This window comes from Bufo bufo, chromosome 9 (assembly GCF_905171765.1).
Source record: "Bufo bufo chromosome 9, aBufBuf1.1, whole genome shotgun sequence".
Taxonomy (NCBI): Eukaryota; Metazoa; Chordata; class Amphibia; order Anura; family Bufonidae; genus Bufo; species Bufo bufo.
In genome coordinates, this window is record NC_053397.1 from 204,634,702 (window position 1) to 204,659,756 (window position 25,055).

The 25,055-nt window shown below is 47.7% G+C and overlaps 1 protein-coding gene and 1 pseudogene across 1 annotated transcript in view; both read right to left on the bottom strand.

The window, feature by feature from the left end:
- Window positions 1-965, bottom strand: part of LOC120979129 (cytochrome P450 4A4-like) — a 56,206-nt gene extending 55,241 nt beyond the window's left edge. Inside the window, exon 1 of the mRNA XM_040407674.1 lies at window positions 516-965. Coding sequence (XP_040263608.1) covers window positions 516-710 — 195 coding nt within the window. The 5' untranslated portion in view covers window positions 711-965. The remainder of the gene's footprint in view (window positions 1-515) is intronic.
- A 6,502-nt stretch (window positions 966-7,467) lies between these two features.
- The window catches only part of LOC120979856, a 32,140-nt pseudogene continuing 14,552 nt past the window's right edge, over window positions 7,468-25,055 (bottom strand).

Sequence of the window (25,055 nt, forward strand, 5' to 3'; positions counted from 1 at the left end):
TAGCAGTTGTGCTTGGTTTTGCAGCTCAGCCCTATTCACTTGAATTGGGCTGAACTGCTCCTAGGTCATGGAAAAGCAGAGAGAAGTTGCCTTCTCAAACAGCTGATTGGCGGGGGTCCTGGGTGTCAGACCCAGGGGTGCACCTAGCCTTTCTGCTGCCTGAGGCAAAAACTGAATTGGTGCCCCCTCCTTTCCCAATGCCAATTTCTTAACCAAACTTTCCCTTCAGCCCATGGCCCTCTTGCCTCTACCTGGTGCTGACTGAGGCGATCGCCTCACCCGGCCTCATTGGTGGTGCACCACTGGTCGGACCCCCCCACACATCAGATACTGATGACCTATCCAGAGGATCATCAAAAATATCAGAGAACCCCTTTAAACCAGTGAAGAAGTGAAACACAATGGTGTAAATGTATCAATGTATTTACATCATATTTATAAAGCACCTGCAACACTTCTTCTGATACACACGTTACACCTGAACCCAGCCTTAGAAATTTTAAGTTTTACCTTACCTCTCGAGCATTGCCATACAGCCAGTGACACAGGGGACTTGGAAATGGTCTGAATGTTGTAACCATATCCCTCCAGATTAGATACAGCTTAGAGACTTTAAACAACAAATACAGGAGACCAAGCCAGGCAGCCCATTGCCAGAGATCTCCGATCTGCAGGGAGAGTATGGCACCGGTCAGGGTATATAACGCCATGCCAGCTGTGATTGCTCTACAGCACTGTGCATGTGGGTAGAAAGGCAATGCTGGAGCTAGTGCAGGCCTCCCAGCGTCTCCACAAGACTGGGGAGGGAGGAAGAAAGCTGCAAATGTGTTATGTGCAAGGGGGCAATAATGAAGGAGGAGGAGTTCTCATTGTGCAGGGAAGGAGGGAGAGAAGAGGGAAAGGAGGGAGAGAAGAAGGAAAGGAGGGAGAGAAGAGGGAAAGGACGGAGAGAAGAGGGGAAGGAGGGAGAGAAGAGGGGAAGGAGGGAGAGAAGAGGGGAAGGAGGGAGAGAAGAGGGGAAGGAGGGAGAGAAGAGGGGAAGGAGGGAGAGAAGAGGGGAAGGAGGGAGAGAAGAGGGAAAGGAGGGAGAGAAGAAGGAAAGGAGGGAGAGAAGAGGGAAAGGACGGAGAGAAGAGGGAAAGGACAGAGAGAAGAGGGGAAGGACAGAGAGAAGAGGGGAAGGAGGGAGAGAAGAGGGGAAGGAGGGAGAGAAGAGGGAAAGGAGGGAGAGAAGAGGGAAAGGACGGAGAGAAGAGGGGAAGGAGGGAGAGAAGAGGGAAAGGAGGGAGAGAAGAGGGAAAGGACAGAGAGAAGAGGGGAAGGAGGGAGAGAAGAGGGGAAGAAGGGAGAGAAGAGGGGAAGGAGGGTGAGAAGAGGGGAAGGAGGGAGAGAAGAGGGGAAGGAGGGAGAGAAGAGGGGAAGGAGGGAGAGAAGAGGGAAAGGACGGAGAGAAGAGGGGAAGGAGGGAGAGAAGAGGGGAAGGAGGGAGAGAAGAGGGAAAGGAGGGAGAGAAGAGGGGAAGGAGGGAGAGAAGAGGGGAAGGAGGGAGAGAAGAGGGGAAGGAGGGCGGGGAGGAGTAGCTATAATCCTCCACCAGTCCTGTACATCAAGTTTGAGCTTTATTTTTTTTTGATTGCTTGCTCCTTTCCCCACAACTGTATGCTAATAGGAAAGGCTAACATTTGTATCAATCTAAAGTGCTGCTCTTTTACGCCGGCTGATGGTTGGGACTGAAAACCCTCTGTAAACTGGGGATGTGCTGTCAACAATATGCAAACTGAATGGACGATGAACAATCGCAGTAATGATCAATCACCCTACCCTGTATCAGTCTGCATCATGTTGTATAAAAACGAGCACCAGTTGACTTGTATATGTACAAGGTAGCCAGGATAACGCAACTCATGACTTAGGGCTCATGCACACGAACATGTTTTCTTTCGGTGTCCGTTCCATTTTATTTTTTACGGACAGTATGCGGAACCATTCATTTCAATTGGTCCGCACAAAAAACAGTCCATGTGCATTCCGTTTCCGTATGTCCGCTCCACAAAAAAATTAAAAATGTCCTATTATTGTCCGCATTACGGACAAGGATAGTACTGTTCTATTAGGGGCCAGCTGTTCCGTTCCGCAAAATACGGAATGCACATGGACGTCATCCGTATTGTGTGTGGATCGCAAAATACATACGGTCGTGTGCATGAGCCCTAAATGTTATGAAAGTCCTTCAGATGAACGCCCCACCAGATGTGACTGCCATTATTTATTTTCTGCATTTATATAGCACTTTTATATTCCGCAACACTTTACAGACATTAGCATCAGGCTGTCTCCAATGGGGCTCAAAAAGTTTCCTTTCAGTCTGTCTTTGGACTGTGGGAGGAAACTAGAGAACCCAGAGGAAACCCACACAAACACAGGGAGAACATACAAACTGCATGCAGATGTTGTCCTTGGTTGGATTCAAACCCAGGACCGCAGCGCTGCAAGGCACTAGTGCAAACCACTGAGCCACTGTGCTCAATATCCAAGCTACACTCACACTGGTCAAGGAAATTTAGGTTTACAGAGTTGTTTGGAGGGTCTTTACACTGTCACCTGCAACCAGAATGTTTCATTAATGCCCCAGAGTGCTGTCACCACCTTTGGACCACGTGTCATCATATGTATTTATTGCAGAACCGTCACATTGTGCATATCTATTTTATTGCAACTGTTTATGTTATTATGTAATATGCCTGGTTCACCAGCAGGTGGCAGCATAAATGGCAGAGCTATTTTACTTAGAATGGAACCCTTCTTTCCATTCTACACCCCCCTCTGTGGTGTGGTGGGTGTTTCCCCACTTGCTGCAGGGAGGGAGGAGTCCTAGTTTAGAGTGAGTTCAGCTTACCCCCTGCAGAGAGGAGTTTGCCTGACACAGTTCATGCCAACGCCTGCTGGAAACCAAGACAAAGCCTGTAAATCATTTTGGAGAAACGTTTATTCAAGTAAGGATCCATTCACACGTCCTTGTTTTGCGGATCCGCAAGACACAGACACCGGCAATGTGCGTTCCGCATTTTGCGAACCGCACATCGCCGGCACTCTCATAGAAAATGGCTTTTCTTGTCCGCAATTGCGGACAAGAATAGGACATGTTCTATTTTTTGCGGAACGGAAGTGCGGAACCGCAAATGCGGATGCGGACAGCACATTCCGGCCCCATTGAAAATGAATGGGTCCGCACCTGTTCCGCAAAATTTCGAATAGATGCGGACCCATTTTGTGGACGTGTGAATGGACCCTAAAGCTGTTATCAACTTCATCACAAGGTCTTGACTCAATTTATTTCTTCGTCCCCTTCAACACCTACCCCTTTGCTCTGCTGCACGCAACACCGCCTTGGGTCCAGCGTATCCATGTAGGAGCACCGTGACAAGTGCTACACCATTAAGGGACAGTTAGGCCACCCTACACCACTCACTGCAACTGGCATCAATACAAAATATTTATTCCTTTACTAAAAAGGGACCCCTGGCCGCGGTCGTGTTTCCAGCCCGCCGCATTTGGCTTCACGAACAGGATACGAACGTGATATATCTGTGTGCCCTACAGTTACAAAGCCTATTGGATTTACAGAAACCCCTTTAAAAATGACTTTAATGCAAATATTGCGGAGCGGCAGGCACAAAACCCTGCACGCTGCTGTCCGAAGAGTTAATCAGCCATCTTTGCCTATGATGGCGTACCTTCTTCTTGCCTCCCAAGAGCGGGAAAACCAGGGAACACCCAGCCTAGAAGTGGGAAGCTACAGCCCTGCGGCCTTGTGTGGGGTGATGAGGAGCCTGAGAGGAAGGCAGAGCCTGAAGAGATCCTCATCTCCCAGGTACAGCGGCCCCTGAAAGGGAGAGCGGTGGTATTCCCTGTGCCAGCTGGCGCGGTGGAGGCGGCCGGAGTTACCACTCCGTCGCCCAGAAAGCATGGCTCATTTTAAGGCTTCAATCCGGGTATGTCTAGGGAAGTGACAGCCCCCGTCCAAACTATGTGGGACTACCGACAAGCTATAGAGGACTGGGCCATCAGAGTATGGGGCAGACCCCAGCCCAGGGACCCAATTTTTGAAAGGAGAACTGGGAGCGGGTGTGGTTCTCGGTAGAGTGGGGGTCCGGCTTGTCCAGATAGCGAGACTGGGCGGGAGCTTTACGTTAATAGATGCTCCATGAAGCGTCCCTACCTGCCGTAGGCCCGCCACAGCCTCTACAAGGAGGACACTGTGGAATATACCCCCATGGAGTCCCTCCAAGGTCCCTTCGCAGTAGCAGTAGTCTGCCTGGAGAAACCCCTGGTCCCGTTGCCAGCCCCCGAGGTATGGCTGGACAACCCAACTGCTTACAGGAGTCCGAAGATGGAGTGCTCCGCTTCAGAGAGCGACCCCAGCCAGAGCGGAGCTGCTCATCCCCGGACTACCCGCACCCCCAACACCCATTCCTCCACTACGTCCATCACGATCAGTCCGACAGTCATCACATACCAACTACCGTGGAGAATGGAGGCCGCCATGAGGAGGGCAGCCCAGGATTCACCCCTCAGAGAGAAGGACTATTTACCGGCCCCCATGCAGCCGGAGATTGTGGACCCATTTGGCCTAGTAGGAGCGTCTGGGCCGTACAAGCAAAAATTCACATCAGCTATTAAGAGTACTACCACCAGGACCTTGCCCAGAATGGACAGCAGGTGTCGCCAGAGCACCACCGTGGCTGCACACATGGACTTTAAAAAGCAGGATAAACCTCTAATGAGTTTCTCCATCTCAAGCAGCGAGAAAGATTTGAGGCCCTTCCTTGGAAGAGCCGCACTCTGCATTGTCTTCCTTTAAAAGGACAGTGACTTCTGGGAGCCACTCCATAGACTAGACCTTAAGGGTGGGGGCCTGTTGGCATTTTATTTATTTTTATTTTTCAGGTTGCCCCCTTGTTTCCAGCCCTCACTCGGATGGCCATGTTAGTAAGGACTCCCCCCAGCTACCAAAAGTGCCCGTTGCGCATGGTTGCGCACCGTTCCCTTTTTTTCCCCCTTTTCAGGTTATTTGGGAGCCCCTTTGCAAAAAGGTTCTCATGACCTGTGCTGCTATTCTATACCTATGTGGATTACAAATGACTTTGCTATCTCATGTGGATTACAACTATTGCCTTATGTGGATTACAAAAATGACATTACTACCTCATATGGATTACAAATAATGACATTGCCTTATTTCCCATGGATTACAAAAGGACTTTTTGCACTATTTGATACCAGTTTGTTGCATCTCATCCGCCAACAAAGAAGAAGAGCCTCTAAAGTGAATTTATTGCACTACCTGATTGCATTGAATATGTGCCTTAAATGTTTGCCTTATCTATTTACATTAAATATTTGCACTATTTTTTTTTTAAAGGTTTAGCAACGTTCAAGTACTGTACCCATTGTGTGTATTCTTTTTCAGGTGCTGCAATGCCATCTAATATGCATTTTTTGTATGGACTTTGCACTTTACATTGTTAGCCAGACCTTACTTCTTCGCTTACATGGACTGCCTCTGAGGACGTTAGTGTACGTCACAAGCAGGTCTAACATCACCATTGCTCATTATGGACTGCCTCTGAGGATGCTAAATACTAATGGTTCTTTACTTTACTTTGTGTTAGATAGATTGTATTGCTACACAGGGGGAACCAAGTGGTAAGTCACAAGCAGATCTGTCACTGTCAAGGGTGACCTGCTGCTAATATGTGTCTGGAGAGATTGGAGTGTGTTTCCTCGTCCTTCTAATTGTTATATGTTTGCAGGCCTTGTGCTTAGCAAAGGTTATTTATAACCTTAGGTCTTGTGCTTAGCTAAGCCTAGAGGAATTGTGTGTAGCTACCTGGTCAGTCATCAAGGTGACAAAGCGTAAAGCATTCCTGGTGCCAGGAAGGGAATAAAGGATGAAGCCACCCTTATTTTTGCGGGCGTATAATGACATGTGGAGGGATTACAGTATATGACACCCCCACGCTCCATATATGATAATGGCCACGTTGGGGAGTATTGAGCGCTTGGTGCAGTATTAATTTGGTTTATCGGTTCGCTGCGAGAGGCAAAACCGTGGTAATACACCCTACTCAGTCAGGAACCCATAGGTTGCCATCTTATCTGTTTGTATGTGTGTATTTTCATGCAGCACTTAATATTTTCCCAGGTACCCTTAGAGCATATATACTGTATATATATATATATATATATATACCCTAAGCCCTGTCTAGGCCAGCTAGAGCACCTTCAGCTCTGCTGGACACAGAGGCCAAAGCCTGAACACTTTAGAAACCAGGAGTAAAGTTCCCTGGACAAAGTACAAGACAGACCAGATTACCAAGCAAAATACAGCCTACAGCTACAGCTAAATTCTACAGTTATTCTGTTAGCACAGCAGAGCCAGAGAGCAACAGACATAGCAGAGAGGAGTTTGCCTGCCACAGTTCATGCCAACCCCTGCTGGAAACCAAGACAAAGCCTGTAAATCATTTTGGAGAAAAGTTTATTCAAGTAAAGCTGTTATCAACTTCATCACAAGGTCTGGACTCAATTTATTTCTTCGTCCCCTTCAACACCTACCCCTTTGCTCTGCTGCGGCCGACACCGCCTGGGGTCCAGCGTATCCATGTAGAAGCACCGTGACAAGTGTTACACCATTAAGGGACAGTTAGGCCACCCTACACCACTCTGGCATTCCTACCCTGGGTACCATCTACTACAGTATCACTAAAAAGGGGCCCTATGACCCTGTGGCTTCACTGCAACGCATCACGACAAAATATTTATTCCTTTACTAAAAAGGGACCTCTGGCTGCGGTCGTGTTTTCAGCACGCCGCATTTCCTCCATGTCAAAAAAGTAGAGACACAGCTAAAGCGGCTCTGTAGCATGTGCCCACGAACAGCTCCCCGTATCTCAGCTTCTTGCACTCTATGAGTGTGATAGAACTGCGTAGTGAAGAAGAAAAGAAGGCATAAAGCAGCGCTGTAGGGATGAAGATCTTCCATTGTACTTTCAAATAGAAACTGTATATGGTTGCACAGGCAACACATTTCAGGCTTGTACCAACTCCTTCATCAGGCAAGTTATCACCTCTGGTATGCCAGACCAGCATTCAATAGATGAGTGGTTTCCTTTCTTTCTTTGTAGTGGTTTCCTGGCCCTCATTAACCATTTTTTGGGATTGGGCAACCCCTTTAAGCTAATTGCTGGAGCAGTGAATAGCCCATGGGTAAGAACTAACTCAAAGTGTGCCCCGTTCTCTTCCTACTATCAAAAGAGCAGCAGCAACTGTCTTCATTGTATGACTTAGTATGAAATACTCTAGTATTCCCCATCCTTCAAGTATCACTTTTATTAATGGACAGAATTGACAAACTACAAAAATAATAAAACAAATATAATTTACGCAAAATTTCCTAGAAAGATCTTAGGATTCTTCCTGTATTTTCTTCATATTCAGGTAAATACGATTTAGAGAATGGAGGGCTAGCTGAGGGACCATTAATGTTTTTTGTCCGGGTCTGGAAAGAGTTGAAATCTCTGTAACATCAAGGCGATGGCAACTTTTATCTCATTCATAGCAAAGTTCTGTCCAATGCAGTTCCTGCGAAACAGAATTTTAAAAAGTGAGATTTCTTATCTGTGAACTTGCACCCTCCAGTTGTACCGCAGATTTCCAGCCCAAATAGTCAGATTAATAGGTGACCATATTATCCATGAGTGAGGGGAACTGCTATGACTAATAGGGGATCCTCAATCATGTCTCCCTGCCTCTATGACATCTATGTGCCATAATAGGGTGTAATGACCAGGGTGTCCTAATGGGTTACACCCTCTATGAATGGCAGGAAGGCATGGGGATGTCTTTTGGACAGATTGTCCAGTGAAAATCTCAGTGGGTCAAAAACCTGAAAAATAATAAAATGAACCACATTGTTAATAGGTAAATAAAAATGCTTATATTAAAAAATGTTCATGTCAATGAGGGCACAGATAGAAGACTTCTTGCCAACTTATCCATCTTGGCATATAGCTCTTCTCTAGGAGCGTAAGTGCAGAATTCCCATCCTAAAATAGCGATACCTCAAATATATCTTCTGATACCCCATCATTTATACCAGATGATGGAGACCCTCACCTCAGGGTTGTCCCACACTGGGAGATCTATTGATGCAGTATATATTTATAATGGTGACAGCACCTGCCAAGAGAAAGAAGAGACCGATTGTAAACCAATGTTGCCCTCATGCAGATACATCACATTGTCCAGCATTATATCCAAGTCCATCCTGTGAGGCCTGAGTATGGCTCTGCTGCTAGAGACAATGATAAGGGCTACAACTCGGGGTGCTGCCACACATTCAGGTTTTTTGATGCAGTATTGGGAGCCAAAACCAGAAGTGAATTTAAAAAAGTGGAGAAGTGTTGTATCTGTCCTTAAAGAGGACCTTTCACCTGTATAAACGATGTTAACTGAGTATGCTGCCATATAGAGCGGCGCCCGGGGATCTCACTGCACTTACTATTATCCCCGGGCGCCGCTCCGTTCTCCCGTTCTAGGCTCCGGTACCTTTGCTTCTTAAGTTATAGTAGGCGGGTCTTCTCTTGTCCTGTGGGCGTCTCCTTCTCCTAGGCTGCAGCGCTGGCCAATCGCAGCGCACAGCTCACAGCCTGGGAGAAAAAAACCTCTTCTCTCCTTCAAAAACTGCATCAAAAAGCCTGAAGATGTGCCAGCAACCCTAGGCTTTCAGGTCCTGGTATATAATGTATTGCTAGCCATACACATCAGATAAATACTGCTGATTACAGCAGAGCCTGCCAACAGTCAAGGGGTATAATTGTAAAGGGTGCAGTCCCCAGTCTGTAGTCCCCAAGCCTTGGAGCTTGAGGAGGCCCAAGAGATCCCTCTGCTCCAATTTGGAGGAACAGCGATATGAAAGACACCTCCACAGTCTAAGGCCTCCTGCACACGACCGTTGTGTGCACCCGTGGCCCTTGGCCCGTTGAACGTGTTTTTCTGCGGTCCCATTGACTTTCAATGGGTCCGTCGAAAACTCGGCTACTGCACCGTTTTGTCACCCGCGCCCGTGACCCGTCTTTCCAGGCCGTCAAAAAATATAACCTGTCCTATTTTTTTCACGGCTAACGGTTCGCGGCCCCATTCAAGTCAATGGGGCCGTGAAAAACGCGGTTGCACACCCGCTTGACATCCGCGGCCGCGGCCGCGACCGCGCCCGTTTTATTTAATCTTCTGGCATGGCCAAATTGTCTGGCAAAACTTGTGGCAATAAATTTAAAAAAAAAAAAAATCAGGAAGTTGAAGGTCACACGATATGCTAATTTCCTGCAATCTGTGGTAAACAGGTTGTGTGTGGTGAGGGTGGCATTTCATCTGCTCCAAAATTCATCCACCATGCCACGCTGGAATGTGGATAAACTAATAACCCTGGTACAGGAGAGGCCAGAGTTATGGGACAGCAGACAAGATGCATATAGTGACCGCATAAAAAAGGATGCTTCATGGGAGCAAGTGGCACGGACCATGCGCCGAAGCGAATGGTCCAAAGCGGATAGTCGAGAGCGGGCCCAATTAGGTAAGTGATAGTAATGTAGTTGGCCTGTCCTTGCCTCCTGTGTGGCCAAAAGATGTAGTTTTAATTTCCCTGAGGTGACAATAGTATTTATTTGGTGGTCCAGACTCGTTGGGCATAATGGCCTGTACATGGCTTTTCAACCCGACATCTTTTTTTCCCCTTTCTACTTTTTGGTGCTCACAAATGTGTATTATGTCATTTCAAAACAGTCAAACAAACCAAAACACGCTGGGCGAGTTGCCGGGACCAATTCCGGAGGGAGATGGCCAACAAAGGCCGGAGTGGTGAGGGAAGCTCCCGGAAACGGCCCTACATTTATACTGCCCAGTTGCAGTTTCTGCGGCCAGTAATGGAATTGAGGACATAAGTATTATTAATGTATTCTTTAAAATGTTTACAATTTTCACACTTTCCTTTCAATTTGGACTAGCAAAAGTGGCCAATAAACTAATGGATACAGTGGTGTTCTTGTATAGAAGACCTATTCTTTACGTCGGGCAGCCATGTCCTAACTGACTACATTCAGCTCTTTTCCTTCTGAAACTCCCAGCATGGCCGAATAGCTAGAAGCTACCCAGTCCTGCATGGAGTTGGAGTTGGCCATCAGCTGGTGGGCAACAGTTTGGACATGCCTGGTGTTGGATGGCAACCTCATTTTGGTGGTGGAGTCAAACCAGGGGCGACCGCTTTTGAGCTGTGTATGATGCGACGACACGTGTAGTGTGCAGATGTCGCCTCCCCTCTCTGTTTGTGGACGTGTCGAAGCCATTTATTGGCCCTCGTGGAACATAGATGTTTGCAATTCAAACCAGAAAAGAGAATGGAGATGACACTTGCGCACTGCACGCATTTTTTCCTCATACTGTAGATCATTGGGTTTTGCGGCTCCCTGTCACACAGCAATAGTTTGTAAAGCTTTCCGAAACCCACACTTTTTAATGGGAGCCATGACTAGTGTTTTTTGGATGTAATTCTTGGGCCAACGTGAGATTTGGACCATTGAGACCTATTATCTAACTTGGGCATGTTTAAGAAATGGTTTCCCTATAGGGATTTCCAATGTTAGTTATATAGCTTAAATGTTAGTGCACCAAACCCCTTCATGGATTACTTACATTGGTCATATAAAATGTCCCAAACCAGCTCCTAGGAAAAAGGTTAATAATGTAGTTCAAACGACGCTTGACCAGCAGGAATCAAACTACTACTCTCACCCTGGTCAAGTGTGTCCTGGTACATGTTGTTTTTCATTGGATGTTGTTATACTACGTACAAATTACAACGTGAAACTTTGGATGGTGGTAGCGGGACACATACAGACGACCAGGACTGAATTTCAGCACTGGGTTTGGTCCTTGAATGAGGAATCCTCTTCTGGGGCTGGACAGCTCCAAAGCGCAAACACTGTTTTGCCATTACAGTAACATTCTGCCTTTCCAAGACTTAGCCCATCAATAGTTTTTTAAGGCAATCCAAATGTGATTTCCCATTTTCCCATAGAAGCTGGTATTCTTTGTGTAAAAGCAAATCTATGATGTATGCTGCCACTCCGTATATATATTTAATTCACGCAGCTGTTTTATTACAATGATATACTTGATGTATTTTTAAAAATGTTACAACCAAATTAGATAATGGTTTATTGTTTTTCTTTCAAATACAGTACTGTGGACAGTCTGGATCCGTCCCCAGATTCGGACACGTCGGGGAGTGAAACCCCTGCGGTTTTCACCCCACAAAGAAGTCCTGCTCCACCGCCGGCTGAGGACCCAGAGGACTCCACACTGGCCGAGGCCCCCCTACCACTGGCCAGTTCACCCCGGATTGGACAGGCACAGCCAAGACGTCGGCGACAAGTCCCTCCCTCTACCTCTGGGCAAGAGAGTCGTGAACTGATTAATGCCCGGCTCATCGAGTTTCTTGCCCAGAGGAGGAGTGATGGTGTGGAGGAAAAAATCATCCGTGGATTAGGGCCGCTAATGAAGCACGTCACTCCTTTGGAGCATCATGAGTGCTTTGCTTCATTAGCGGTCGTAATCAAGATGTTTGCCCTCCCCAACCATGGGGACATTCTGGCAAAGATTAATGCCATGAAGGTGGAAATAGAAAATGCTGGCCAGCAGCAAAGGGCAGGAGCCTTTGAGGGTGCGGCCCAAACATTTCAAGGGCCTTCATATCACCCTCAACCCCAGTATGGACCACACCATGGCCCCATGCAACAAGTGGGTCAGCCCCTTTACCCGGGCAGTTTCTCTTCTATGGCCCCTCCACAGGCCCATGTAAGGCCACGGGCCTCCTTTACACCAGGTTCCTTCACCCAGGACCTTCTTAATTTGTGATTTTTTTTGTCGTTTATGATCTTTATATGGTTTTAGCCTTAATGTTTGTACCATTGTTTACCTTTGGGTTACGGTACTAAGAATATACCTCATAAATGTTTTTTTTTGCTAAAAAGTAGGCTAAAAAGTAGGTTTTTATTTCGCACACTCCCACGAACATTTCCATGTCCAAATTCGAATTGTGTCAAAAACCACACACACTGAAACTGACAAAGCCACACTTTATTTAGATGATCAACATGTTTATTTTTGCATACTGTCATCAAGAGGTATTCGAAAAAAATTTGGAACGTTCCAAACAAAAACAAGATGATTAAGTCAAATTACATTTTGGCAAAATCATGTTTTATATTACTTTATCTGGCAAATAAATTTTGGGTTGTCCAAAAAATCTCAGCCCGCAAGCCCACGTCAAGGGTCCTCATTATCTTGCGAGTCCCTACACTCAACTACCACAATAAATTTATAGTATTCTATCTAGAAAAAAATAAAAAAACTAAAGAGCCCAGAAGATTTCAAAAACTGCCACCAATAACGTCCCTCTGCCATGGCACGGACCCCTCGGAGCTTGAAAAGTAGTCTGCATAGAGTTCCCGAACTGCAATGCCTGCAGTCCCAGGTCGTCTATGCAGGGTCCTTTCCAAACCCAAATCTGAAGACGTAGGAAGCTCTTCCATGTCAACAGAAGAGGAAGCCTCGTGAATCCTGGTGAAGTTGTGTAGAACAACACATGCTTTAATCACCAGGGTAGCATTATCCGGAGCCATCTGTATGGATGCCAAAAACACCCTCCACTTGCTAGAGAGTATCCCGAAAGCGCACTCAACATACCGACGGGCACGAGTCAACCGGTAGTTGTAAATACGCCTCCTGACATCCAAACCACGCTTTGGAAAGGGCCGCATAACATGTGGAGTCAATGCAAACCCTTCATCCGCCACGATGACAAATGGAGCCGGCGGACCTGCATATCCGGGCAGTCTTCTGGACTCCGGCAGGGCAAGCTGGTTGGCACGAAGCCGCTCACCCATTCTAGAAGCACTAAAGATGCGAGCATCCGCAGTGCTTCCGTAGGCCCCGATATCAACCATTATAAACCGGTAGTTACTGTCAGCAACTGCCATCAGCACTACCGAAAAATACTGTTTATAATTGAAGAAACGGCTCCCTGAGTGTGGCGGTTTCTTTACACGGATGTGCTTGCCATCCATTGCCCCGATGCAGTTTGGAAACTGCGCAGAATTTTGGAAGCCCTCAGCGATCCGAACCCAATCGTCCACCTTGGGCTGCGGCATCACCGTCTCTCGGAGTTGCTGCCAGATTACATGGCAAGTGTGTCGTACAATACTCGAGATCGTTGAGGTTCCTAAAAGAAACTCAAAATGCAGGGATGCAAAAGAGTTTCCAGTTGCAAGGAATCTGTAGAGAAAAAAAAAAGACAAACAGTCACCAAAAAAACGAAGGGAAGAACAGATTCAACATTCAAGTATAATGTGGTATACACTCCATGCTTGAAAGCACCCTATGTCTAAGGGTGTGGCACCTATGGGACGGGTGCCTGTGGCGGCATTCAATGTCTACTCTGTGGGCAGCCACAGCCATTGAAGCAACTATGGTTTATAAATATACACCCATGAGTTTGCCAAGCATTCATCAGCACAGGGCACCCTATGAAATCTACTGGCAGCACTGGATTGAAGGCACAAATTCGTGCAAAATGCTAAAATGCAATTCCAACATTTTTACCGTACCGTATTCTTGCCAAATTGCTGGGCTGACATTTTGAAAGTAAAGCTACGGAACTGGGTACAACATAGCCAACTCTGTCTGATAACGTCTCCACAACACTGCCCTATGTCCTCGGTTGATTAAACTGTCCTAAAAATAAAGGTGTATATGCCCGAGACACTACCAGCTATTGGGGTGTGGGTAGTACTAACACAACTAAGTTACATCATCTGAGGTTAGCCCCTTTAAAATGCAGAGTGTTGTGCACGTATGAAATATTGACAACATTAGCCATGATGAGGACGTTTGATGGAAATCGCAGGGGTCCTACAAAATAGGGTACAGACCGGTATACAGCCTACGAACAGGGTGGTGCACGCAGATAGACATCCTGACAGAGGGCCCAACTTTTTTACAATCCAACAATAATACCCTGCAATCGCCAGTAATCCCTGAAAAATATTTAAAAAAAAACCCAGACAGGCAGGTTACAGACTGCAGTAACATGGCTGACTGACTAAATCCACCAACTTTCCAAACAAACTACTGGCGAGTGCAGGGGATTCCTGGATTGTCTGGAGGCCGGGAACTGAACTAAAGTTTAAAACTTGCACAAAAGCAAGTTACAAATAAACAATACTGGGATGTTAGGTGCCAGGGATTAAGGGGATAAAAAAACAACACCAACCGAATGAATTAAAAAACCAAAAAGGGTAAAGAAACGATACTTCGGGAAACATTAGCACATGTCTAACAGCAGCCATTTTCGAGCACATGATCCTCCTGACAGAAGCACTGCACATTACTGTTTTAACTTTAAAAGTACTATACTGCTTACCTCAACGTGACGATGAGCCTTTCCTCAGGAGTAATGCTGCACCTCATATTGGTGTCCATGAAGGTAAGGACAGTACGTAGAGACGACAGCAAGCGATCAAATGTAGGCACTGTCATCCGACAGAAGGAATAGAACTTCGCAGGATGCAGGCGCAGATCTTGGTAGAGGGAATGAAAATGTCCTTTCCGGTACCGTTGGGAAACTATCGGATGGACCCAAAATCGTCGCCTTCTACTCGGTTCCTCAGGCAACAAAGGACTGCGCGGACCACATTGCCCGGAAACAAGCCAATGCAGTAAGAACTCTTCCTCTGAATCAGACATGGTGAAACAGCAAAGAGAAGCAGCCAAATGAATCTCTGTACTCTGTGAAGACTACAGAAAATGGCCACAAATGCATACTCAGGTGACCCTCATTTATACCAGTATCCTGGGTGGAGTTATTAAAATTACATTTTTTTCACCATGAAAATGAATTCAGGCGGGCCGCCAGAAAAACGGGAACACGGACACACGGAAGCACAACGGAAGCAAAAACGGTCACGGATCACGGAACAACGGAACCACGTTTTGCGGACCGCAAAAAAATACGTACGTGTGCAGGAGGCCTAATACAGCAACAGAATGGCCCATCAGGGGACCTGTGTATTATCTTGTGAGCCCACCTGTAAGGAGTATTCTGGTAGGTACAAGTTATCCCCTATCCCATGCTGGGACCCCCACTAATCACTAGAACGGGGGCCCCATACCCCCTGCTATCCCCTTGCTGCTCCTCTAAAATGACCAGAGCTGTGTGGCCACTCCATTCATTTCTAGGGGAGTTCCGGAAATAGCCATGTACACCACTCCACTATCTATGGAACTTTCATAGAATTGAATGGAGCAGTCATGTGCATGTGTCTCGTGATCAGTGGCAGTCCCAGCTGTAGGACCCCCACAACTCTGATAGTTAATCCCTATCCTGTGGATAGGGGATAACGTATACCTACCAGAATAACCTTTTAAGTCTTACTGTATGTCTTTCAAGCTGCAGCCTGCTGTCCTCATGGTTGTCTTCTGCCTCCATATGGCTTCAGCCACACACTGACTCACTTCCTGCTAGCAACAGTTGCAATCATTTATCCCTATGCAGAGAAGATGATTGTTGCATGTAAATCTCCTTCACTCAACAATCAGGCAATTATAGGGAATGTTTGGTTTGTTCCTGATAATTGCCTGTGCATTGGCCCCTGTAATAGGTCTCTTTACTAACCCCCCTCTCTCTAAGGCAGTACACATTTAGGCTCAGCTTATCCAAGCACTCATATTTATTGGTAGATATTATGTAGATCGTGACCAACCTTTGGGTAGGCTCCGCTTATCACAGAATGTTATTGGATCTTTTAATTCACGAGGCACTCTTGGTACAGGTGGGTAGAGACACATGCCCTCCTTTACACACATGGTGGTGTACAGCAGCTTACCCAGGTCTTTCCTGTAAAATTTACATAATTAAAGCGTATACTATATTGTCTGCTCACTATGCTTTAAGAGTATGGCCACATGTGGCAGCTGTAACCCTCAAGTCTGCATGGCCATTAACATTGAACACAGACTTATACTCTAACTAGCTACTGTAATAGAATACCTCTGCAGCTTGCATGGCCATGTGGCCAGTGGCATAGGGATCGCCATAGCAACGGCTATGGGGCCCGTCCGACCGCATTCAGTTTTTTTTTTTTTTTTTTTTTTATTAACACACACAGACACTACACACAGGCAGCCAGGAGGTGGCGTAACTACGGGGCCCGACAGTTTATTTTCAAGTTAGTTAAATATCGATGTCTTACTGTTCAGGGCCCCTTCACAGCAGCAGTCTTAATGTTCAGGCCCCCTCGCTAATGTGCTCTAAATATTACTGTAGTTTAAAGTTTCCTGATGTGTCTGGGATTCGAACCCACAACCTCCAATGTATCAGTGGCAAAGCATTTACCCTCACAACCATAAAGGAAGCCTTGCTGCTGACTGAAAAATTATGACACTTCTACTGTTATAGCTGGCTAAGTGTACATCTATACACATGACTGCTGCCCCAACACACCCAGCACTGCTATATCTCTATGTGACAGCTATCCCAGCACACTCAGCTCTGCTATATCTCTATATATAAGCAGCTGTCATGTGTATAGATGTACACTTAGCCAGCTATAACAGTAAAAGTCTCAGAATTTTTCAGTCAGCAGCAAGCTGGCTCTTATGGTCTTGTGGTTAGATGCTTTGCCTCTGATACAGGAGGTCATGGGTTCGAATCCCAGCAGAAACCTTTTCTGAAATACAAGCACTGACTCCATATATGGAAATACAGGGCTGGACACAGGAAGAGGCTGCATCGCATCGCTGACATGGAGGTAAGTAGAAGTGTTTATTTTATTTTTTTTAATACCCGACTGTTACTGCCATGGGGGGAGCGGGGAGCGGGGGGGGGGGGCACTTGATACTGGCACATGGGGGAGGGGGGTTGGCACCTAATACTGACAAATGGGGGGGGGGGGGGAGAGAGGCACCTGATACTGTGGATGGCACTGTTTAGGGGAGAGGGATCTGTGGATGGCACTGTTTAGGGGAGGTGGATCTGTGGATGGCACTGTTTAGGGGAGAGGGGATCTGTTGATGGCACTGATTAGGGGAGGGGGATCTGTGGATGGCACTATTTAGGGGAGGGGGATCTGTGGATGGCACTGATTAGGGGAGGAGGGATCTGTGGATGGCACTGTTTAGGGGAGGGGATCTGTGGATGGCACTGTTTAGGGGAGAGGGGATCTGTTGATGGCACTGATTAGGGGAGGGGGATCTGTGGATGGCACTATTTAGGGGAGGGGGATCTGTGGATGGCACTATTTAGGGGAGGGGGATCTGTGGATGGCACTATTTAGGGGAGGGGGATCTGTGGATGGCACTATTTAGGGGAGGGGGATCTGTGGACGGCACTGTTTAGGGGAGGGGGATCTGTGGATGGCACTATTTAGGGGAGGGGGATCTGTGGATGGCACTGTTTAGGGGAGGAGATCTGTGGATGGCACTGTTTAGGGGAGGGGATCTGTGGATGGCACTGTTTAGGGGAGAGGGGATCTGTTGATGGCACTGATTAGGGGAGGGGGATCTGTGGATGGCACTATTTAGGGGAGGGGGATCTGTTGATGACACTATTTAGGGGAGGGGGATCTGTGGATGGCACTGTTTTTGGGAGGGGGATCTGTGGACGGCACTGTTTAGGGGAGGGGGATCTGTGGACGGCACTGTTTAGGGGAGGGGGATCTGTGGATGGCACTATTTAAGGGAGGGGGATCTGTGGATGGCACTATTTAGGGGAGGTGGATCTGTTGATGGCACTATTTAGGGGAGGGGGATCTGTGGATGGCACTGCTTAGGGGAGGGGGATCTGTGGATGGCACTATTTAGGGGAGAGGGATCTGTGGATGGCACTATTTAGGGGAGGGGGATCTGTGGATGGCACTGTTTAGGGGAGGGGGATCTGTGGATGGCACTATTTAGGGGAGGGGGATCTGTTGATGACACTATTTAGGGGAGGGGGATCTGTGGATGGCACTGTTTTTGGGAGGGGGATCTGTTGATGGCACTGATTAGGGGAGGGGGATCTGTGGATGGCACTATTTAGGGGAGGGGGATCTGTGGATGGCACTATTTAAGGGAGGGGGATCTGTGGATGGCACTATTTAGGGGAGGTGGATCTGTTGATGGCACTATTTAGGGGAGGGGGATCTGTGGATGGCACTGCTTAGGGGAGGGGGATCTGTGGATGGCACTATTTAGGGGAGAGGGATCCTTAGGATGGCACTATTTAGGGGAGGGGGATCTGTGGATGGCACTGTTTAGGGGAGGGGGATCTGTGGATGGCACTATATAGGGGAGGGGGATCTGTGGATGGCACAGGCGGGGGGGGGGCCCATAATTTTTTTTTGCTATGGGGCCCATGCATTTCTAGCTACGCCCCTGCATGTGGCTATAGTCTCAGCCACGTCACAGCCACCACATGTCATGCCGTACCCTTAAACATAGAAAATAGATGTAGTGTACGGGAACTGTAATACCCGTCACTACCAAAGTGTCACTTGGTGTGCTGTCGTCCCTCCTTAGTTATGGAGGAGTTGGTATATGTCAGTTTTATAAAATGTCATATAATGTAATGCATGTATTTCCCTGTTACTGTGAAACTTGCATGTACAGGCTTGCTAGGGGTGTCATTCCAGCTTCTAGTCATTAGCGGGAGCTAGAGAGCCCTAGTTTATATAAGGCTCAGTCAAGGAAGTAACAGGCAGTCTAGACCACAGCTCAGAAGTTTCTAGAGCCTGAGGAAGTGTCCAGAAGCTGAGAGAGAGAGAAGCAAAGATCAGGAAAGCAAGAGGTACTCAGAAAGACAGAGGAGGTACTTATAGAAGCCATAGCCAAGGATATAAAGCCAGAATTAGGTTAATGGGCCTTGGTGAAGAATTGCTGTATTCCAGGATCAGACAGAATTAGAGTGCAAGCTCCTGTGCTGCAAGTCCTGTGTTCAACACTCTGTAATTACCCTGCTATAACTGAATTGCCTGCATCGACCGAATTGCAAAATCGACTGTATGCTTAGGAACTGCATTTCCAATATTGTCTCTGCTTGCAAAACTACTAAAGTTGGAGTTCTGTTTTAAGACTACGTTTCCTCAATTTATTCCTGCATCCGCAAACGGCGTGCCACCGTTTACTTGGCACTGGCGTCACTAACTATTTCTACCTATACCTGCCCTTGCAGAGAGTCAGCTGTACCAGGTTAGTGTATATTGCACTACATCACCCAGAAACACCTATTGCACACAACTTGAGTACACTGCACCTCTCTTTTGGCGTCACGAACAGGATACGCACGCTTTCTAGTGCAAGAAGCGTGAACTTTGTGCCTTATACCGTTGCCCTGTGACCAAAGTGACAAATAACCTGTTTATTTAAGTGGACTTTGTGGACTGAAAATCATACCCAAAGTGTCCCAAAAACCTCTAAAAAGCGCTGTGCAGTATTGCGCTGCACAGAGGAAGAAAACCGCCGCATTGGAATGTGGTTTTGTGGACTTTTTGCAATCCTGCTTGCTGTCAGTGAATGGACAGCGTTTTGCTAAAGATGGCCACCGGCTGCCTGGAGTAAAGTTTCCCGCGCCGCTGAGGACTTTCGTGGGCGGATCCCTGCAAAGACACAGAGAGTCCCGCCCCTCTTCATCATCGCACCGCCACGGCCCTGCTTCTCCTGCGTCACCGCGGTCTCAGGACGTCCGGAATCTCGCGAGACTTGGCCTGCGCAAGACCAGCGATACCGGTAAGCACTTGTAACCGGAGGGAAGGGGAGTGTATCGGCCCTTTAGTCGCCAGCGGTCACCTCTCAATAGACTACTATGTCAGAGCCAGGAGTGCCTGAGCAGCCGGCCCCAGGAGAGCTTGCGGCTCCTAATCAACCGACAGCCCCCAGCATGATGCCCTTTACCATGCCTTATTATTTCGGGGCTCCATGGTTCCCTCGCTACAGGGGAGAGGCCCATACCCTACGGGACTTTGAAGAAAAGTTGCTGGCACTATTCCGATTATACCCTATAAATGCCGACCAGCAAATGGAAATCATGCTAGCGCAACTGGAGGGGGCTGCCCGCAGGGAAGTGTTATCATGGCCTGCTACTGAGCGGAGTACTCTAGAACAGATCTTCACCCGCCTCAGAGCCACTTTTGAGACTAGGACTGCCTCAGAGATAAAGATGCACTTCTTTAGCAAGAGACAGAAGCCCGGTGAGTCCCTCCGTGACTATGCCCTATCACTTCAGGAGGCTTTAGGGGCTGTAATCCAGATAGATCCCAAAGAGGCTGATAACCGGGACCAGACCCTGAGGGAACAATTTATCAACGGGGTGTCTAGTGAACAAATAAGGACCCAACTAAAGATGCTGTCCGCCCAGCACCCTAACAGTGCCTTTCTGGACTTTAAAGAACTGGCTATAAAAATTCTGGGGTCCACAGTATCTCCTGAGTTGAGCGCCCTATCTGAGTCATCAGCCTGCAGGCCAAAACCGCTTGTCACTAACCGAGCTGAGGCCGGCCAAGCTGTTCAAGTGTCAGCTACTGATACTATTGCCATGCTGACAGAGCAAGTAAATCACCTCACTAAAAGTCTAGAGAAAGTGTGCAGAAAAATAGAGGAATGGGAAAAACCCATAATGACAGAAGAAGAGTTCCTGTCATCTCCTAGGCCGTTCTCACCTCCATACCAAGAGACTCACCCCAGGGATCCTGGGAGGCGTAATAGAGGTCGCAAGAAGCCCGTGTGTACATACTGCAAAAAGCTGGGACACACAGAATCCATGTGCTGGCAGTTAAACGGGCAACCCCTGAGGCTGAGGACCACCCCTCGGGAGGTAGAACACCAGGTCCAAAGGATCCAAATTGGATGCCACGTTATGTAGGATCCCATCCTAAAATCAATATAGAGATCAACGGGATCCCCTTTGAAGCCCTATTAGATACTGGGTCTCAGGTCACTACTATTCAGCTGCCTGCATTTGAAAAGTTCTGGGACACCAACCAGTTGACCCAACCGCCTGAATCCTGGGTGGAAATTATCGCCAGCAATGGCAAACCAGTAAAGGTTCATGGATACTGGGAACCCACCCTGCAGGTGGGAGAAGTAACCCTGCCTCAACAGGGAGTGATCGTAGTGCAGGCCGGCGACAGAGGAGGACATCCTGTCATTCTAGGCACCAATGTCTTCAAAAACTGTTATTCAGAAATACTTGCTGTATTACATCAGACTTTGCCCACAGCTTCCTCTGCATCCAGGAGGGTGATTCAAAAGACTATTACTGTGTTAAGTGCCCAGCAGAGGTTTGCTAATGGGAAAGGAGAAATTTGTACTGCCAGGATCCGGGATATTAAGCCTGTGACTTTGCCTCCTAATTCTCAAACTCTTTTGTGGTGTCGTGCTGTCCTGGGAGTCGAAGGCCGAGATTATCCAGCCCTGGTGGAACCAATCCAGATGGAGGATTATCCTTATGTGAGAGCTGCCAAGTGCCTGGTGAACGTCTCCCAAGGTAAAGTACATGTCCGTCTGATTAACCTGAGTAATCATCCCGTTGCGCTTACTAAGCATTGCCCTGTTGCCCAGCTGTCCCAGGTGTCCTTCCAAGACATCATTCGTCTTCCAGTGACAGAAAAGCCGCCAGCTGCAGACAACGGATGTTCGCCGGTGACCCAGCCACAAGTGCCCTGGTGGGAAGAGCTCCATGTCGGGGACGAGAATACCCCCCAACGGCAACAAGAAGGGATTATACAGCTTGTCAAAGAGCACCACCAGGCCTTCAGTAAGCATGCCACTGATTATGGAGAGGTGAGTGCCATACAACACACTATACCTACTGGCTCTCATCCTCCTATCAAGGAGAGGTACAGACCTTTACCGCCTACTTCATATCAGACTGTAAAGGAAATGATCCAAGAGATGAAGGACTCTAATGTAATCCGGGACAGCCGTAGTCCGTGGGCTGCACCCCTGGTCCTTGTAAAGAAGAAGAACGGTGGTATCCGTTTCTGTGTGGATTATAGGAAAATTAATCAAATAACCCACAAAGATGCATACCCACTGCCCTGCATTGAGGAGTCACTAACTGCTCTGGGCTCCTCTGCCTATTTCTCCACATTGGACTTGACCAGTGGCTACTGGCAAGTACCCATGGCCCCTGCAGATAGGGAAAAGACTGCCTTCACTACTCCCATGGGCCTGTTCGAATTCAATTGTATGCCGTTCGGGCTATGTAATGCCCCAGGAACTTTCCAGAGACTAATGGAGCGGTGTTTGGGTCACAAAAACTTCGAAACAGTGCTGCTGTATCTTGATGACGTCATTGTGTACTCAAAAACATATGAGGACCATCTGAAACATTTGGCAGAAGTATTTGAAATCCTTATCAAATATGGCTTGAAGGTAAAGCCATCCAAGTGTCACCTGCTCAAACCTGCAGTAAGATACCTGGGGCATGTAGTAAGCGGAGAGGGAGTGCAACCTGACCCTGATAAATTAGCAGCTGTCCGTGATTGGCCGGTTCCTACTACCGTCAAAGAGGTGAGGAGTTTCCTTGGTTTTGCCGGCTACTATCGACGTTTTATCCCCCATTTTGCTCAAATAGCTGATCCTATCCAGGAACTCTTGAGGGGGCAACCCAAAAAGAGTCCTAGAACTCCTGTGCCCATTGAGTGGAATGAGAAAAGAGAGATAGCGTTCCAATTGCTAAAAAAGAAACTGACCGAGCCTCCAGTGTTAGGTTATCCAGATTATAGCAAGCCCTTCCATCTCTATACTGATGCTAGCAAGCGAGGCCTGGGAGCTGTGTTAGCCCAGATCCAAGAGGGAAAAGAGAGAGTGATAGCATATGCAAGCCGCTCCCTGAAAGGAGCTGAGAAAAATGACCAGAATTATAGTTCCTTCAAACTAGAGTTCCTGGCATTAGTGTGGGCAGTGACAGAAAAATTCAAGGATTATCTAGCCACCACCCCGTTCATTGCATTCACTGACAATAACCCTCTGGCGCGCCTAAATACAGCTAAATTGGGGGCCTTGGAGCAGAGATGGGCCTCTCGCCTTGCCAATTATAATTTCTCTGTAAAGTATCGTGCTGGACGCACTAATGATAATGCTGATGCTTTATCCAGACTTCCCACAGAGACAGCTCCTGATGATGTGCAAGATGCTTGGGAAGATGTAGAGATGCCGGCTTTCTATAACAAGTTTGCTCAACAGGACCAGGCTCGAGCTACCAATGGCAGAGCTGCAGTTCCGTCACCCTCCAGTAGACCTGATCCTAAAGAAGAAAGGTGGGTGAAACTACAGTCTGAAAGTAGAGTGCTGGGTGAGTTGTTGGACTTCATTACTAGTGACAGAGCCCCTGAGAGGATCCGGCGTAAGAGTGCAGATCCTGAACTCATCAAATTGTGGAGACAGCGCCATCAACTCTTCATACAAAAGGGCCTATTGCTACGGAGAAGTCTAGACCCAGTGTCCAACGAGAGAGTACACCAGATTCTCATACCCCGACGAGATGCAGGTATGGTGTTGGAGATGTACCACAATCAATCCGGTCACTTTGGGGTCCAAAAGACTGAAGCTACTATCCGCCAGCGGTTTTACTGGGTAGGCATGAGAGAAGACATGGAGAAGTGGTGTCGAGAGTGTGTAGCCTGTGCCTTGAAAAGAAGTGAGCACCATGATCAGAGGGCACCACTGAGACCCATTGTAAGTACCCGTCCTCTTGAACTTGTCGCCATCGACCATGTAAAACTGGAGCCTAGTCGCTCAGGGTATGCTTATGCCATGACTATTATTGATCATTTCACAAAGTTTGTTGTAGCAGTGCCTGTGAGAGACCAGACAGCCAAGACTACAGCCGAAATGTTCTGGAAGCACTTCCTCCTGCCCTATGGATGTCCAGAAAAGATCCTCACCGATCAAGGACCTGCTTTTGAGTCCCATCTGTTCCATGAACTGTGCCGCTTACACAACTGTAAGAAGATCCGGACAACGGCCTACCATCCTCAAGGTAACGGATTATGTGAAAAAATGAATCAGACCTTGATAGAGATGCTGAGGGCCGTGCCTCCTGAGAGCAGAGGAGATTGGCCCAGTCTGTTGCCACAGCTCATGTTCACATACAATCATACCATACATTGTTCCACGGGTATACCCCTTTTTACTTGATGTTTGGGCGCCAAGGGACATTGCCTGCTGATCATTCATTGGACATACATGTGCCTGATTGCATTAACCCATTACCTAACACCGACTGGGTTGCTGAGCACCAAAGGCGATTAGATGCAGCCAAAGCCATTGTTCAGGAACGTATGGACCTTGCTAGAGACCGACAGCAGAGAGACTATGATCAGGCAGCCCATGCAGAACCCTTGACCATAGGGGCCGTGGTATGGTTAAAGAATAACCGTCGTACCAGCAAATTGGACAGTAAGTGGGAGCGAAGTCCCTATGTTGTCACTGCAATCCCAAATGTTGGAACTCACACTTATGAGATCACCCGGGAAGACAAGGGATCCCAAATTGTACACCGAAACCGGTTAAAGCTCTGCCTGACACCAGAACCTATTGACGAGAGTTCTGGATCTGAATATCCTGTGTCAGAGTCAGCACTACAGCCCGAGGATCCTATGCAGGCTGTCAGTAATCTCAGGTATGACGCTGATCCCATGCATTGGCTTCTGACACCTTGGTTGAACTTGCTGGTGCCTGCTCCGGCACCTACTGTAGTTTCACCTCCAGAAGAGTCGGTTCAAGATGCCCTGGATCCAGTTCCCCCTGTAATGGATATTGTTGTTCCTGTTGTTCCAGTTGTTCCTGTTGTTCCAGTTGTTCCTGACCAAGGTCTCACGGATGGAGACCCTCCTGTTGCTCCTTTCCCTTCTACCTCGTTGCTAAGGGAAGAGGAGACCCCTGTGTTGAGACGGTCTACT